The sequence below is a fragment of the Phascolarctos cinereus genome, unplaced genomic scaffold, assembly GCF_003287225.1.
Source record: "Phascolarctos cinereus isolate Bilbo 61053 unplaced genomic scaffold, phaCin_HiC Scaffold_2;HRSCAF=192, whole genome shotgun sequence".
Lineage (NCBI taxonomy): Eukaryota > Metazoa > Chordata > Mammalia > Diprotodontia > Phascolarctidae > Phascolarctos > Phascolarctos cinereus.
The window spans coordinates 214,120,130-214,138,750 of record NW_027555625.1 but is presented as its reverse complement, the minus strand read 5'-3'; the positions used below and the strand labels follow the sequence as shown (position 1 = coordinate 214,138,750).

General features: G+C 36.3%; 1 protein-coding gene across 2 annotated transcripts in view; it reads left to right on the top strand.

Moving 5' to 3' along the window:
• YIPF4 (Yip1 domain family member 4) overlaps positions 1-18,621 on the top strand; it is a 35,693-nt gene extending 17,072 nt beyond the window's left edge. The window contains exons 2-7 of one of the 2 annotated variants that reach the window (XM_078149777.1): positions 1,365-2,708; positions 7,670-7,823; positions 9,037-9,208; positions 10,807-10,884; positions 13,276-13,389; positions 15,412-18,621. In XM_078149777.1, the coding sequence (XP_078005903.1) occupies positions 2,684-2,708; positions 7,670-7,823; positions 9,037-9,208; positions 10,807-10,884; positions 13,276-13,389; positions 15,412-15,549 (681 nt within the window). In that variant the 5' untranslated portion in view covers positions 1,365-2,683 and the 3' untranslated portion in view covers positions 15,550-18,621. The remainder of the gene's footprint in view (positions 1-1,364; positions 2,709-7,669; positions 7,824-9,036; positions 9,209-10,806; positions 10,885-13,275; positions 13,390-15,411) is intronic. The other variant, XM_020972368.2, reaches the window with a different exon arrangement.

Sequence of the window (18,621 nt, the reverse complement as noted above, 5' to 3'; positions counted from 1 at the left end):
AATTACAGTTATTTCTGTAGACTGAGAATTATTTCAAGTCACTTTTCCTTTTAATATATCCAACCCTAGTTGTACTAGTTGTATTACACAATTTTTTTAAAGCTCCAGCTGAGTAAAACTTATTAAAAACTCTTTACTACAGAATTAAAGCTTCAGCAGTAGTTAACTACAAGTTATCACATTTAAGACAGAATGTAAACTCCCCTTGAAATGGTTGTCGATAAGCCTAAATTTTTACCAAGAATCATAACAGCTAAAATTGTTAGTGGTATCATTTGTTGGTGTTCTTCATTCTTGAAGAGGACCAAAATGACTTCATTATGTTAGAGTCAAGTTACAGTGCATCCAACTGTGGTTAATCAGATCAATATGAGCTCAGACTGCTCTACCACAAGTTGGGTACAGATAGTCCATGTGAACATTTGGGGTGTATTCTCCAAATTTGCCCATCTTGAGTTCCTTTGGAGCTACTTCAATTCTACTTTGCTCATAGAGCACAGCACCTTCTTTAATGAGGGCATGCCATGCAGGGAAGTCCTGTGTCAGTGTCTCCCATGTCATACAGTTCCAAAGTTCTTAAGAGAGACCTTGAGAATGTCCTTGTATCATTTCTTCTGACCACCATGTGAGTGCTTGCCCCGTGTGAGTTCTTTATAAAAGTCTTTAAAGCAAGTGTGCATTTGGCATTTTAACAACATGGCTAGCCCATTGTAGTTGTGCTCTCTGCGATAGAGTTTAGTTTGAGAGAAGACCTCAGTGTCTGGTATCTTATCCTGCCAGGTGATCTTCAGAATCTTTCTAAGGCAATTCAAATGGAAGTGATTCAGTTTCCTGGCATGGTGTTGATATACTGTCCAGGCATGCAACAATGAGCTCAGCACAATGGCTCAGTAGACCTTCAGTTTGGTAGTCAATCTAAAACCACTTCTTTTCCATACTTTCCTTTGGAGACTCCCAAACACAGAGCTAGCTCTGGCAATGCTTGTGTCAACCTCATTATTAATGTGGACGTCCCTAGAAAGTATACTGACGGGTTAAGTGTACTTATCCACAGCATTTAAAACTTCCCCATTTGCTGTAACCAGTGGTTCCACGTGTGAGTGGTGTGGTTCTGGCTGATGGAGTACCTGTGTTTCCTTAGTGTTACTTTTTAGGCCAAAATTAGCACAAGCAGCAGAGAAATGATTCATACTTTGTTGCATCTCAGCTCCAGAGGCTGCATTGAATGAGCAATCATCTGCAAATAATAAAATCATGCACCAACACACCTCCACGTTGGTCTTGGCTTGTAGTCTTTTCAAGTTGTAGAATTTACCATCTGTGTGTTAGCTGACCTTGATGCTGTGTTTTTGTTCTCATTGAAGGTGTTTGACAACATGGCTGAAAACATCATGCTAAAAAGCATGAGAACAAGCACACAGCCTTGTTTCACTCCACTGATGACTGGGAAGGTACGAGAGTATTGTCCATTATCTAGAACCCGGACAAGCATGCCATTGTGAAATTGACATACAATACTGATAAACTTCTCTGGGCAACCAAATTTTGACATAATTTTCCATAAACCCTCACAACTGACTGTATCAAAGGCCTTGGTCAGATCTGCAAACATTGTGTAACAGACCTCTTGGAATTTCTCCTGGAATTGTTGGACAGCAAACACCATATTGGCCCTTTTTGAAGCCACACTGGCACTCAGATAGATGACCATCTTCCAGGTGAAAGATCAATCTATTAAGGAAGACTCTGGCAAGAATCTTGCCAGCAATGACTAAGAGAGAGATCTCCCTGTGATTGTCACAGAACAGTCTATTTCTTTTACGTTTATAGAGATGGTCAGTGGAGACATCCTTGAACTCCTGGGGGATATCCTCCTCTTGCCATATAATCCAGAAAATTTCAGTCAGCTTTTGTATGAGCGGTGAACACCTCCCATTCCTTGTAAATCTCAGCTGGAATTGAATCAGCACCAACTTTTTTGCCACATGAGAAGTGCCTAATGGCTTTGAAAACCTCCTCTTCAATTGGAACTTTGGCTAGGAGGGATTGACTTCAATCTGAGGTAAATGGTCAGTGGCTTCAGCATTGATTGATGACAGTTTGTTGAGAACACTATGGAAGTGTTTAGCCCATCTCTCTTAGGATCATGTCCTTATCACTAATCAATGTGGCTTCATCAGCATTGAGTAGTTGAGCTACACCATGGGTCTTTGGCCCATAAATAGCCTTCAGGTCATCAGAAAAGTGCTTTGGATTATTACTATCAGCATAAAACTGAATTTCATCTGCCTTCTTACTGAGCCAAGAGTCCTGCATCTCTCCAAGCTTCATTTTCTACTTTACTTTGACGCAATTAAATGTTGGCCTTCATAGAGGTGGATAAACTGTACTTTTAGTAAACCTGGTGGAATTCTCATTTTTAGCAGTTTCTGAATTTCCCCATCATTTTCATCAAACCAGTCTAGCTGTTTGTGAGTGTTCTGACCCAAATGAGCTAACACAGTGCTGTACACCAAATCTGTGAAAGCTACCTGCTCCTTTTCTGCTCCACTGTTGCCAACCTTGTGTTGACTCAACTTTCCTTCCAAGTTAACAACCTACTGTTCCCTCAGAGAAGTGCTCTAATTTGTTGACATTAATTCTTCTGGTAATCATTTTGCCTTGGGACCTCTTCTTTTGTTGAATGCGAATATTTATCCTTGGAGAGGGTAAGTCTCTGATAAAATGGCACTCTGTGCCACATATTGACTTTACTATTCTCACATCCTGTCTGTCTCTTCTCCTTACAGTCACGTAGTCTGTTAAATGCCAATGTTTGCTGTGAGGGTGCATCCACAAAGTTTTATTGAATTTAGGTAAATAGAAGACAGTGTTGGTGATGAGAAGGTCATGAGATGCACAAGTCTTCCATAGTAAGTGACCATTGATGTTGCTGTTTCCAACTCCATTCCTTCTAAGGACTCCCTGCCATTTCTGGTAGTCTGAGCCTACTCTGGCATTAAAGTTACCCAGAATTATAAGCTTGTTCTCTTTTGGCACATTGATGATAAGGGTCTGCAGGTCTTCATAAGAGTTTTCTTTGACCTCAGCAGGATTCATCATAGTAGGAGCGTAGGCACTGATGATGGTGGCATAGTGTTTTCCTGCAAGTGGCAGTCTCATTGTCATGAGTCTCCTGTTACTCTTTGGTAGGCATACAAGCTTGTTGGCTAGATTAGTTTTTATTGCAAAACCTACACCAGCTTCATGGCATTCCTACTCATTATAGCCACTCCAGAAAAATGTGTATCTAGCTCTGACTTACACGTAAGCTGGCCTTCGTTTGCCAGTTTTGTTTCACTCAGGCTGCTATTTGGATGTGATACCTGGTCAGTTCTTTGCAACAAGAGCTGTTTGTTTTTCAGGTCTACTGAATTTTGTGTTGTCTATAAGTATGTGCATATTCCGTGTACTGATGCTAAGTGGAATCATCTTTGCAGAAGTTTTTTTTGTATTTCATCTGCAGGGTGGGATCCCTGCCTGCCACAGTAATGAGGCCAGGGTTGGTTAAGCCAGCTATTTTTAGAGCACCTTCTCTAGCCTCTTCCTCACACCAGGAGGTGAGCAGTGTGATCCTTAAAAGGCTGCTCAGACACACCCAGGGGGCTGCCAAATCCCACTGCTGCTTCCAGTGAGAAGACGATGTTATGGCCTAGGCTTCTTGTGTGCAGGATTGTGACTACAGCTCCCAGTGTATCCACATCTGCTGCTTTGTCACTTGCCTGTCACCACAGGACTTTGAGATAGATAAAAATGGTAAAATGGTATAGGTTATGTCTTTTGATTTGTGTGTAAATTGGATTTAAGTGAGACAGAGTTGCATGAAGTCCTTGGCCTCACTCTCTTGACCAGAGTTATTGCAGTCCAGTGATAGGAGAGAGTCAAGGCGACTGGCTTGAGATGTAGTGGATGACCTTGGTGAATTCGATGTCTAGCCACGCTCTAAGCGCTCCATAGAACCTGCTTCCACCACCTTCATGTCCGTTGGAATAAAGTGTTCTCATCTGCCCATTCCACCAGGGAAAGTCTTCATATGCTTGGGGTAGACACCCCAACTCACCAATGGGTTTGAGACCCCTCCATTACCCTTAACCTGATTTAGCCCGTCTGCTGAAACATTTTATCAGAGTGTGGCTGCTGTGCATACTACAGCTTCTTGGAGCCACAGGTGAGAGTTAGGTGGGTCAGGTGGGCACCAAAGGTAGAAAGCAAGCCTGTGAAAAGGGCTCTGCAATCCTCACACCAGAGGTATTAGTCTTCCCTGAACATATCCTACACCCCATTAGTGGCATATATGTAAAAGGAAACCACTGGCTACTTTGTCTTCAGTTTCTTCCCACCCTCCAGTCCATCCATCATCTTGCTGCCAAGTTAAATTTTCTTATACATAAATCTTGGCCATGTTGCCTTTATCTTAAAGCCCTTCATTGCTACTCATTGCCTATCAGATAAGGAGGATTGCACTATATGATCTCTAAGGTCATCTAGCTCCTTGAACTTGGAATGTCCTCTTTGCCTCCATGTGATAAATCTCTGCCTAATTTTAAAACTCCATTCAAATGCCACCTCTTTCATAAAGTCTTCCCTGAATTTCCCCAGATGATAATGATCTTTTATCCCTGGGATCTCACATAGGATTAGGTAATGCACTAATGTTTTACTCTGTATTATAATTCTGTGTTTGCTCCTGACCCCAATAGATTATATACCTAATGAGTACAGAGACTTTTTTACCTGTACTTTGTATGTTGTGTATAGCATGATGTTCCACAGCTAGATAAATGTTTATTTCAATATAATTCCACATTGACTTCACCTTATTGTGTATAGATCAGTATTAGGTGAAGGTGGGAGCATATGAAGTTCATATCATAGGATCATAAGATTTATTGTTAGAAGGGACTTTTAAGTATTATCTAGCCTGACTCCTTTCAGTTTTACTAGTGAGGAAACTTAGTCCCAGAGAGGTTAACACAAAGTAGTAAGTAGTAGAGATGGGATTTGGACCCCATTCTCTGATGCCAAATTTTAGCACTTTCCACTGGACCACCCTGAAGAAAAGGTTTGGGACAAATTCTTTGGGAATAAAATAAGGAAGTGATAGGGGTGGGATGGAAGAATTGTCAAGCAGGAATTCGAGCCCAACTCTGACTGCCAGCTTATAACAGGTTAAGTCAGTTCACTTTCATGAATTTCTAGTGATGATTAGTAATACCAGAATAGGAACAGAGAAATTGAATAGTAAAGAATACCACCGGGATGTTGATTTGCAGTTGAAGAATGGTAGAGGATCAGGATTCTAGGGTAACATAACTACAGAAACATGAAAAATACTAAAGCTGGTTGTAGTGAAAAGACAATTGGACATAGAGTCTGAAAAATAAGTTTAACATTGTGACTCTTTAACTTGTTAGCTATGTGACCTTGGACAAGTCAATTCATCTTTCTGGGCCTCAGTTTCTTGTAAAATGAAGGAGCTATATTACAGGATGTTTAAGGTCCTTTCTTCCTCTATTTCTTTGACTCCGCAATTCACTTCAAACTGTGGGACATGTGAAGCACTGAAGTAGAGTGGGAGTATTTACTGGATTTGAGGAATTAAGGGGTCATCATCATGTATGTATGTATGTATGCGTGTATGTGTGTATGGTTGTTGTCCTTCGTTCTCAAAGAGGACAAAAATGATATCAGTATGCTAGAGCCAAGTTTCAGTGTGAACCAGGTTATGTAGTCATTCAGAAAGTTGAGAAATGACCTGGAATTTAGTAGTGAAAGTAAAAAAGTTGGAGTAGGTGCTAGAGATAGATCACATGTACCTCAGAAGAGGAGAGAGGTCATTAGGGGATGGTGTTAGTGAAATGGTTTGAAAGCTATAAATGGGGAGTGAAGAGTATACTGATCCCTATTCCTAGCCTTGTGAGTTGAGAGAAATAAAAAGAATGGCATTTATTGCAGAGGGTTGCAAGAGATGTGATATCTTTACTGGAGAGCCAGTTTTCTATTATGTTAAGGAAATTGAAGGTAGGTCTTTGGTTGAACAGATCAAGGACATAGGAGACTTTGTTGATGATCAGGGAGACAGAATTTAAAGAGCGCAGTGGAGTGGGCAAAAACCAAAAACAGGCCTAATCCATTTGGAATCAGTGTAGGGAGAAATAGGGGCTGTTAAGAAATGGGTTCAGGATGGGGAAGTGTAGTCATGGAATATGCATCTAATGCAGGTATGACTGAATGACCAGGATTGGAAAACTGGTGCAATAGGAAGGAGATTGATTTGGCTTGGTCTGACGACAGAATTTAAAGAATAAAAGAGTGGCAAATTGTATTTACACCAAAGTTTGAAATGGAGTACCAAACTGAAATGTCATGAAAGATAGCCTTTGATGGTACTGTGGCTCTTACTGTGGTTGGTTTGGCTAAACAAAAAAGGCCTCAATGAAGTTTGATTCTACGTGATGGTCCGTTTCTGTAACTGTGACAATTGAAATTCCTTAGTCTGTCATTTGAGATCTCTGCCTTTCCAGACTTTTCTCCTTTTCTCCATGTGCTGTACTTCAGCCAAAGTAGATAGTTCACCATTCTTAATGTGTGTCCAGTGCTTTCTTTCTTGTGCCCTTTTTACATCAGTTTTCTATACTTGGAATGTCCTTCCTTCCTTCCCCTCCTCCAGTTCCCCCTGTTGTTTCTGCTGACTCTCAAATCTTTGCAGCAAGTTTTCCTGTTTAGTGTATAGTTTCCAAGATATATAAGGAATTGATTCAAATTTATGTGATTTTCAAGGCCAACCCAAATGCCACTTCTGCTAAGCCTTCCCTGTTTCCTTTCTTTCCTTCTTTCAGTTATAAGTTTTTTCTTTCTTGGAACTTGCATCATATTTTATACAACTTTTATGCACTTAATGTTTTCTATTCAGCATTATAGTAATTATATATTTGCATATGTGTATGTATATACACATATATAATTGTATCTTTCCCAGCACCTAGAATAATGCTTTGTGTACATAGTAGGTATTTAATAAATAATAGCTAAATGAATCAGGTAATTTGTAGGACCTTTTAAGCACAGTGTCCTAAAAGGCTTAATAAATGCCTTTGATAATAAAGGAATCTGGTTTGTTAGCTCATCATTTTGCTCTTTCATGTTCTTGTATTTAAAGTCTTTTGAATTTTGTGTATTTCTATCTACATTTTAGAGAGGTAGGATGTAGTAGCTCATTGTTTAGGAAGCTGGAAAATCTGAGTTTTAATTCTGGCACCAAACTAACTTCCTATGTGACCTAAAATATAAAATTTAATTTTCTGGGCCTCTTTCCCTCATTTATAAATTGAGGAAGTTGAACTAGATGATATTAGGTACTTAACCAGTTACAAAATTCTTTAAATTCTCAATGTTCACAATTGGAAGTATTTGTATTTTAATGAGTTATTTGAAGACAGAAATTGTCGACTCTTATTTAGCTTTTTATCTTTGCCAGTTGTGGTTGTGCTCTAGTCCAGTATTGTACATAATAGGTGTTTAATATGTATTTATTAAGTAAATGAAGCTAAGTTATATGTAAGCTTTTTTTATTAAATCATGAACATTTTATTCAACCTCCCCATCCCCTTTTCCCCACCTTCTCTTTAAGATCTCAGTGGTTCAATAGCATCCCCAGAAGTCAAACTAAACCTTGGTGGAGACTTCATCAAAGAATCTACAGCAACTACCTTTCTGAGACAGAGAGGCTATGGCTGGCTTTTGGAAGTGGAAGATGATGACCCTGAAGATAACAAGCCTCTGTTGTATGTCCAAATAATACTACTCTTTCTTTTGGTTATTAAAAGCTAATTTTACTCTGTGGAGGCTGGTATTCATCTTTCATTTTATTTAGAAACAGATGGAGAGAGCTTAAAGATTGGTTTTTTAATAAAATCCATTAATTTAAAACAAAGAATTTTAGAGCTGGGGCAAATCTCAGAAGTCATCTAGACCAACCTCTAACTAAGCAAAAAATCTTCTGTGGCATCGTCAGCGAATGATCAGCTTGCCTTTTTCTGAGCACCTTTAGTGATAGGGCTTATTCATGCTGTCCATTCCCTTTTTGGATATCTACAATTTTTATGTAGATAGGAGCTTGACCTGTGATTTCATTGTTATAGGGAACTTCCCAAATGAGGGAAATCCCTCTACCATTGCAGATCAGTATCATTTCTGAAATTGATAGACTTATAGTTGCCTAGAACACAGAAAAGTTAACTGATTTATCCAGGCTCACACTGCCAGTATATTTCAGAGGCAGAACTTCAATTCATGTTTTCCTGGCTTCAAGGTTGGTTGTCATTAGACTATGCTACCTCTCCTTTATATTGAGCATAAACCTGGTTTTCTATAGCTTTTACCCCTTGGTTCTTTTTCTCCCTCTAGATCAAAACACAGTAAGGTACGTCAACCCCTCTGAAGGAAGCAATCTCTCCTTTTCTAAGGTCTCCTCTTCACTTAGTTAAATGTCAGTAGATATTTTATCAAAATTTAGATGATGTGGTTTTCAGTCCCTAGTCACCCTTTGGGTAGCTTCTAATTTAATAAAGATAGCAGAGAATTGGAAATAGTATTCCAGATATGATCTAAGTAGGTCTGAGTGCAAGAAAACTATTACCTACCTTGTTCAGGACACTTTTTGTATTAAGGTGACTTTTATGTCATATTCTTTCTTCCTGTGTCATCATAAAGTATATAAGCTCTCCATTTAGTAAGAACTCTCAGGAAGTTGGAAAATTTCCCCCTTTCCTTTCTCTAATGGATTCTGTAATTAACAGATCAGGTCAGCTTGATATTCAGTGAAAGTAAAGATGACACATGGGATCTATAACCACAGATGGAAAGACATACTACTAAAAGTTGGCGCTTACAGAAACAACCCTGTATATATTTTTATACTCAGGCTTAAGATTACTGGCCCTGTTCCTAGCCCTGGTAATTTTGAAGTGACAACATTCCATATCTTTTAAATTATAGGGAGGAACTGGACATTGATCTGAAGGATATTTACTACAAAATTCGATGTGTATTGATGCCAATGCCATCACTTGGTTTTAATAGACAAGTGGTGAGGGACAATCCTGATTTTTGGGGCCCTCTAGCAGTTGTTCTTTTCTTCTCAATGATTTCATTATATGGACAGTTCAGGGTAAGTACACTGCTTTATTTCATACATTTTTAAAAAGTGTTTTAATATTGAATATAGTCAAGTATTTGTTTTTCCTGGTTAACTGAGGCTATAGATACCTTTAGAATAATAAAAACTTTTGGTCAATCAAAAATTTGCCAAACTAAGTTACCCCTTCCTCCTTTGATTTGCTTTCAGAGTTAGTGAAGAAGTCCAGAAGACTGATTTGTTTAGGAGTATTGGTGTATTAAATCAACCAATTTGGCTTTTTTCCCTACTAATAAAGAATAATAAATATATTGAGGGTTTTTTAACTTGGGATCCACAGGGCCCCAAGGACACTAAAGTACCCCAAGGATACTAAAGTACCCCAAGGATCCCTGAGGTTGGATTGGAAAAACTATATTTATTTCAATATAGTTGGTTTCTTTTGTAGTCTAACATATTTTATTTAATGTACATAAAAACAGTATTCTGAAAAGAAGTCTATAGGATTCACCAGATTGCCAACGAGGTGTCAGTGACACAAAAAAAAAATTAGTTGCTGAACTTGATGGTACCGTCAGTGAGTCATGTAATGCAAAGGCAGTCCTAGTTTTACTCATACTTTATTTAATATCCAAGATTAGAATAAGTGAAATTCTACAATTTGTATGCTATTTTTATAGGTCACTGAAACAGTTCCTTCAGCTTCCATACCGGTTATTTGTGGTTCCCTGCAACTTTCAGCAGCCCCTATTTTTGTAGACCACTGATTTCCTCCTCTCCAGTACTCCTAAATTCTTAGTCTTCCAAATTTGGATGGTGAGCATTTTACAAAGCCTTGCCAGTGTGCTAATTGTCCCCATTGCAAACAGATGTCTCTTAGAGAAGTCTTGCCAAATTCACTGACCTCCTCCCTTTTCTCTGTCTCCTGCTACTGGTTCTTTCTTTTGTGTTCAATCTGCTCCATGTTTTTAGAAAATCACGATGGTTTACTAATTAGTTATTTTACTCATACACATGTCAAAATTACTCATGAGAAATACTAAGATACCTGTTAAAAGGAAAGTTGAATTCTTTAGGTCCAGACTTATTGCTTTATAGGTTAGTACAATGTTTTTATAAACATTCAGCATTTGAAATAAAATCCTCATATTGATTTTTGTTTTCCCTTTTGTTAGTTTTTATGCCAGTTATTTGAAATAAATATTGTTAGAAAACTATGACAGGGGTCTCCAACAGATTGATTATAGCAATTCCCTCTCAGGTTTTAGGCATCAAACCAAAACACTGCTTTTATCCTGTGTTTTTCCATATTCATCTCCCCACCTCCGAGATTTCATCTTTAGTATCAACACACACACACACACAAACACATATACACCCATTCTTTTAGGTGACCTTAAGGATTTAGGAAAACAACAACTTTCTCTAAACACTTAGCAGCTCCAGAGTTGGGGTACCTCTTAATTATAAAGGGGAAAGGAGTACTCTCCAGACTTTCCAGGCTCCAGTGTGTACTTTTTTATAACCAGTGAATTATATATAGCCACTAAGTTTGAATCTTGATGATTGACAATTACAATGTACCTTACAAGAGGAAAAAAATTGTGTTTAATTTTTCATTTTCTATTAAGGTGGTTTCATGGATCATAACTATCTGGATATTTGGCTCCCTAACAATTTTCTTATTAGCCAGAGTACTTGGTGGAGAAGTAAGTAACTCTATGAAAATTATCCTTTATACTTAAGTGATAAAATTTTGTGTTCCATAGACCCATTATAATGTGTATGATTTTAAGAATAATTCATTTGTTAATAATAGAAAAGGTAACTGTGAGAACAGTTTCTCACTGCATACGCTTGACTTTTATAACAGTTCTCTGAGAACTTTAACTTGTTGGGAAAGGAATGACCAAAAATTTGAGAACTGGAACAGACCTTAAAGATCATCTAAAAGAACATGCTTATGTTCTTGTACATGAGGGAAAAAAAGTACATCAGAAAAGCTCTCTAGAGGATGATCCTTAACTGATCCTTAACATAGGGAGAAAATTTGAACTGGCTTTCCAAATCAGAGAAGATTCGATATCATTATTATGTACCTCCTCTTGCCCTCCAATTAAAATAGTCAGTATTTTATTTTATCAGTTTTTACTAAATTTTTACCTCCTAAAAGTTTCCTTAATTCTTTCTAGTTTCCCTTTCATCAAACCAGGAATAATTGAACATGCCAAGGAACTATGATTTTGTCAGTAACCTCTGTATAATTTAAAGTCTAAGAGATTGGGTGAAGCTCAGAGAGTTCAAGTGAGTTGTCCATGGTCACACAGCTAGCTGGTATCAGAAATGGAATTTGAATTAAATTCTTCCTAAGTCTACACTTTATTGTGGTACTTTATTCTGTAATTGAACATAGAGGGAACTGAGACAATTATAATTTTTTTGCGGGGGGGGATCTCTGCAGCCTTTTTTGTACACTCAGGCTTTAGATTTTTTAAAATTAATAAGCGTTTGTTTTCTTTCCCTCTTACCTCTCCCCACACTGTAAAAGAAAAAGAGAAAAAAAGTCTTGTAACATATGTACATAGTTAAGCAAAACAAAACATTGAACACATCCAGTCAGGCTTTAAATTATAAGGGGCAGGTAGGTGGTACAGTGAATAGAGCACCGGCCCTGGGGTCAGGAGGAACAGAGTTCAAATATGACCTCCGACACTTGACAGTAGCAGTGTGACCCTGGACAAGTCACTTAACCTCATTGCCTAACCAAAAACAAAACAAAAAAACCCAACAAATTATCAGGGAGAAAAATCTATCTTGATTTCACACTCTTGTTGTCTTTCATGAAATATACTTTAGTAAAGCAATTGCTTTTCCCCCCATCTTACACATATCCTGTATCAACGTTGAACCTAGGTCATCATCTCCCAAACTGTCTTCTGCTGACTAGTTAGTTGTATTTCCATGTGATGTAAATAATGAGTCTGTGAATTTCAGGCTAGTGATAATTTTTCATTTTAGAATATCAAATACAAAATTATAGATGAAAAATATTTACTGCATGTTAGTTTTCAAAAATATATTTGATTTTCTCTCTTTTGCTCTAAATATCTCTGAATATCCCCCATTTTAACACAGTATTCTATACCCCCAGATCTTTCCCTTCTCTTGTCTTCGATTAGTATTAATTGGTTCTGTCAGTGTCTTTTTATCCTAAAAAAATTCTGTTCACAAGTTAATTTGAGAATTGTTGCCCCAGAATATAGTTAATATTATATGTCTGTATTATGTGAATTTATGTACATATCAATCAATAAATAAGTTCTCCCACCAGAACTAAAGATGGGATGTGACCACTCCTGTTCCCTACTTTGGCATTAGGATCCACATCTCAAGTCTGCCTGTAATATTCATTTTATCTTTTTTTGGTAAATTTTATTATTTATTTTAAACTTAAATACAAAACAAGAAAAGAAAAAAACATTGCTGTGTAAACATAAGAGAGGATTCAATATGAAACAGTTTTCCGTTTCAGGAAAACCTATATAATAAATACTATACATTGTTTTCAGAGCTGCCCCATTTTTCTTTGCTTCATTTTGGGTTTTCTTTTGTTCTCTCTAGTATGTACTTTTTCCTTTATGTTTTTTCTTCTCCTTTTACTCTTCCCCTTCCCCATTCCTCCACCTCTGCCCTAAAGAATGCTATAATTAAGGGTGGAGATATATATATATATATATATATATATACACACACACACACACACACACACACATAGATAGAGATCTATAAACATACACGTACATACACATATACACTCATATACATATATGTAAGACCATACTGTGCTTATTTCCTCTGTCATTTGTTTCTCAATGTTCATTTTATCTTAATATCACTTGTATGAAAGAATCAGCAAATGGGAGAAAGGGGGTAGGACCTGGACTAGACTGATTTGGGTAATAGTATATGAAGTATGATTTATTTGTTACCTCATAATTATTTCCTAATACTTATATGTTAATTATAAACAAATAGTGTGAATGTTCGAAAGTTATTATGGTGTTCTGGATTCCTATAATATTAATTTTTAAAATTCACAGGTTGCATATGGTCAAGTTCTTGGTGTCATAGGATATTCGTTACTTCCCCTCATTGTAATAGCTCCTCTACTTTTGGTGGTTGGATCATTTGACGTTGTATCAACACTAATAAAAGTAAGTTATATATACAGTGAATATTTTATTTTTAAAGCTATATAGTATATTCTGGTGGAAAATCATTGTGCTAGTTCCCTAGCTTTAAAAAAGATTGAGATACCAACAAAACTGATTTTTACTTAATATCAAACTTTTCCCCCAAATAATATAAATGAATGAATGAATGAATCAAGCATTTATTATATGCACATTATATGCAAAGCACTGTGCTAAGCCCTGGAGATACAAACAGAAAAGTCAGACAGTCCTTGTTCTCAAGGAGCTCACCTTCTCATGGGGGAGACAATACATAATGAAAGTTTCAGCTTTAAGTCAAAGGGAGAGATCCTATGGTACTTAGGGTGCAATGGCAAAGCAGATGGTGATGCTTCTTCTTTAATATCATTTTTACTGATAAAGTCATATGATTTTCAGATATTGAACCATTTAACAGTGCCAAGGACTTTAATGACAAAACTTTTTTTTTTGAGTCTTCCATATATAAGTAGAGCATTTGTAGGAGCATTTGCTAGGCTTCTTCACAGGGGTTGTTTCCCAGGATAATAGCTCTGGGCACTAGGTTGGAAGCATTGCTATTCTAAAGACTCTTAGGTTCAGGGTCCTGGGCTGTCTTCATCTGGTCCAAGGGGAGATGGTGGTCAACATGGTGTTCAAGTTGGTATTGGTGGTTTGAGTTGCTGTAAATGTGCTGTTTCCTTCTCTCTCTGAGTGCCCCCCTGCTTCAGCTAGGCAGCCCCACCTGCCCTGTGATTGGCAGTTGATGGGGGATGGTTCACCCTTCTCCATAGGATTTGTTTCTGGGGGGTGGTAATTGAGATGGTGAGGCTGAAAGCAAGACAGGTGGTTTTTGTGGGAGGAAGGTGGGATACATGGTACTGCTATTCCCAGGGCTTTTATGCTCATCTGCCTGTTGGGTGGCAGCTGAGCAGTTGTTGCTAGTGGTGATAAGGAAAATATGCACTTTAATTTTTTATAAAGCCTACTTTGTGTAGAATATGCTTGGTGTTGGGAATTCAAAGATAAAGTAATCTCTGCCTTCAAAGAGTTACTTTCCAGTAGGGGTACAGAGTACTTACACTTAAGTGAGCAAATATAAGGGGCAGCCTAAGTGGTGAAGTGCATAGAGCACTGGGCTTGGAATCAGAAAGATTCATCTTCATGAGTTCAGATCTGGCCTTAGATACTTACTAGTTGTGTGACCCTGGGCAAGTCACTTTACCCTGTTTGCCTCAGTTTCCTCATCTGTAAAATGAGCAGAAGAAGGAAATGGCAAACTGCTTCAGTATCTTTGCCAAGAAAACCCCAAATGGGGTCATGAAGATTTGGACATGACTTAAACAACTTAACAACAAGTAAATACAAAGTAATTTCAAGTGAGGGGGCTAAAACTTGAGACAGAAGGTGCTTTGAAAGAAGTGAGATTTTCATTTTTGTTTAATTTAATTGACTTAAGTTAGTAGCCTTCTCAGAGGGTGGCCAGCAAGAGGTTGTATACTCTTGTTTATGCTTCACTTTACTGAAATAAATTTTTGTGAGGAGTAAAAGGTCTCTTCTTCATTGATACTCCTACCTGCCCCCCCCATTTGTAGGGAAAATATTTTGAAAATGTAAACTATTATAATTTCTCTAGTTCAAGTTCTCAGGGTCATTTTAAGGTCTAAGAAGCAAAAACAAGGGTATACAAACAATCCAATTAAGTATGAATCTTAGACCATGAGAGTTGGTAAGAACATAGTCCATTTAATCTAGCCTCCTTTTGTTTTTCTCAGTTGAGGAAACGGAGACTCAAAGAAGTGAAATAACAGATAATAACATAGCCAGGACTGGAATCTAGGTATCCTGACTCCCAGTCTCATTCTTTCTACTAGAGTATGAGTGTCTTTGGGGTGCTACTTAAATTTTCCACAATAATTTGTTGAGTAGGGTTTGTCAACAGTGGATGAGGTAGGTTTTTTCCTTGCCTGTAGTATTTAAAGAGTAATTTTATTTGCTAATATAATATCTTTTTCTTCCCATAAGCTGTTTGGAGTCTTTTGGGCCGCCTACAGTGCTGCTTCCCTATTAGTTGGTGAAGAATTCAAGACAAAGAAGCCTCTCCTGATTTATCCAATTTTTTTATTATACATTTATTTCTTGTCCTTATATACTGGGGTGTGATCTGAAAAAAGTCATTTATGGGTAGAAAATTAACACATACATACGCAGGCTGGAAATTCACATGGAATAGATTGGAGAAAACATGTCGATGGTGGAGTCTTATATGTTCCAGTTTTAAAGGCAGGTTTAAAATTTAAAAGCCTGCTTGTCCATTGTATTTAAGCAGTGTAGCTATGTAGATGTGTCAGAATTCTAGATTTTGTTTAAAATTCTTCATATTTCAGTGAATAAAATATAAAAGCGTTCTGTTTATAAGATTGTGTCAATATATACCTGAATACTTGTGCCAAAAGCACCAGAAACTGGCTTATTGTATTACACTTGAAGGGTAAATATGGCAAGATCTTGATAATCTAGAAATGCAAATTTTTTTTCATTTAATAAGCTGGATTTTTTTTGCACAGCAAATTCTTTAGGTATATATATTTATATATACACATATATATTTATGAAATAATCCTGATTATTCACAGAATATATTTCTGTATGACCTAAAAATGAAGATATTTTAAATTTGATGCTTAAAATTTCTTTAATTTGGCCATTGAGTTTTGTAGGTTTAAATTTGTTTTTTAAATTGTACATAACATTTTTGTATCTATTGCACAGCTTTGACACTTACTTGTTAGAAATTCTTGTTGGTAACTTCTAAAATAATTTTAGTAGTTACTACAATAGATTGAGTTTGTGCTTTTGAAAACCATTTTTGAATATCCAGAAATCTGATTTAAAATTCCTATTTATATTTCTGACCAAAGGAGCAAAGAAATGTATTGTGTATGACATTTATTAAAATTGTTAATATTAGGAAAACAGTATATTTACAAGATTAGTAAATAATTTTAAAGTGTGAATCTTAAGTTTGACAGTAAAATGGTTAGGTTTTTTTAGTCATTAAAAATTCAAGGTGGCAAAGAGAAGCTTAAAATTCACATATTAAATTGTTATTTGAAATAGAAAAAAAAAATAAAATGTTTCCCAACTGTGTGCGTGTTTTATGACAGCTTGTTTTATGTCATATTTGATGGTCTAGTGTTTTAACAAGTGACATGTGCTTTAACAATTATGCAAATTTTCAAAGAGAAATGTTTAAAACTCATAAATAACAATTGATATTGTTGCAATAATCTAACTCTAGAGATCAAGTTATGTAATGATATTCTTTTATAAAAAGCAGATGAAATGTTTTCTTGTATGTCTTGGGGTTAAAGACCATAAACTGGCAAATGTCTATCAACTATTGTCAAATCAGTATTTTGTATCTATTTTAACTGTTCTCTTCACTACCAAATGATATGTTCCCTGGACTGCAGTCTTCTTAACTGGAACCCTTATTAGTGACTCTTACCAAATTAACATTCCTACTTCCATGAACTTGGAAAATAAGAGTGAAAAAGCCTATAAGGAAAATAGTTCTCACAGACCTGATATGTTGTATTCTTTAGGAAAGTCATGAAGCCAGTATGGGTTTAGAATTCTGTGAAAAATGAGCTAACTGATTTTATAAACTTAGGATGGATAGCAGATTAAAAGTAACAGGAGAGGGAAGAGAGGCTTCTAGAAAACAAAAAGAGAAGTAATGTAACAGCAGAGCAAGGAAGGAAATAGAAGAATCAGCAGCAATGTGAAAGACAACTGTATAGACTTCAGTGGTTCCTCAGGTCACCACTGTATATAGCACAGTGAAAGTAGTTGAGGTTGATGATAATTAAGCTTGCATCAAGAAAGGTTAAATTGTGTGCAGGAAGGAGACAGGAAAATAAAGCATTTTAGATACATAGCCATTGAAAAATGGCTGTGATGCTTTAGGCGATAAACTTCTGTTATCTGGAAAATTGATTCATGTGAAATATATCATTACTAAAAGTTGCCAAACAAATGATTTGGTGTTGTGCATTTGGTACATTGGGGTGTTTAAAAAACACACCTAAAAAAACTTTAAGAACAAGAGTAAACAAAAGCGTATTTTCTCATTTTATGAGGCTTGATAGATAGCATTTTGACATGTGAGACCCATGAATGAGGAAATTTGCTTAAATAAAGGATTAGATTGAAGATAGTAAGTACAAATTTGTATTAATATTTTAGTAGTGGTACACTGACGGACAGTGAAGTCATTCTGTTTTTAGATTTTGTTCAGTGTCATATTGATTTAAGATTATTGATGGATTAGTGTAAAAATTTTTATATCATGTCTTAGTTGATTTGGGAAAAGTAAGACTAGCCAATATTTGTGCACATTTTGCCTTGTTATTATCAAATCTGCTTTTCAGGTAGTCAACCAAAAAAAGTCATAAGATAGCATGTAGGGTTTTAGCTTGTTTCATGGCTATAAAAATGAGGTGTTTTTTTGTTTTTGGTTTTTTGGGGGGGTTTTTTTGGCTAGGCAGTGGAGTTAAGTGACTTGCCCAGGGTCACACAGCTAGTAAGTGTTATGTGTCTGAGGCCTTGTTTTTTTTTTATTTTTTTAAAGAAGATAATACAATGCCCTTGTTTTTATTTGAAAAAGAAAAAATTTCTTTCGTTTTGAATATAACTGTCTTTAGACGTTCACAAGTTTGTAGATTTTTAAAGACGGGATTAATTGCTACACTTTGTCTAATACATTTGCCAGCTGTTTTAGTTAAACTTATAAATTACTAATTTATTTTAACTTAAAGTTGATGTAATAATAAAAACAATAACTTGCATTTATGTAGTTCTTTAAGATTTTAAGTGCTTTACACAAGTAATCTCATTTGATCCTCACAAAAACCTGTAAGGTAGATGCTATTATTATCCCCATTTTATGGATAAAGAAACTAAGGCTGAGCAATTGTGACTTACCTAGAGTCATAGCTACTAGGTATCTGAGGAAGAATTTGAACTTAGATTTCCCAGACACCAAATCTACTCTATTCATTGTACCATGTGGCTTCCCCAATATGTATGCTATATGTTATATGTTATATGTTATATGTAACATGTAAAATCTATAGAATTATTTTTATTCAACTTAACTAAAAACAGTAATATTTCTAAAATTACCCTGGATGCCAACAATTAAATAAAGGTCATTTTTCCTTTACCAAA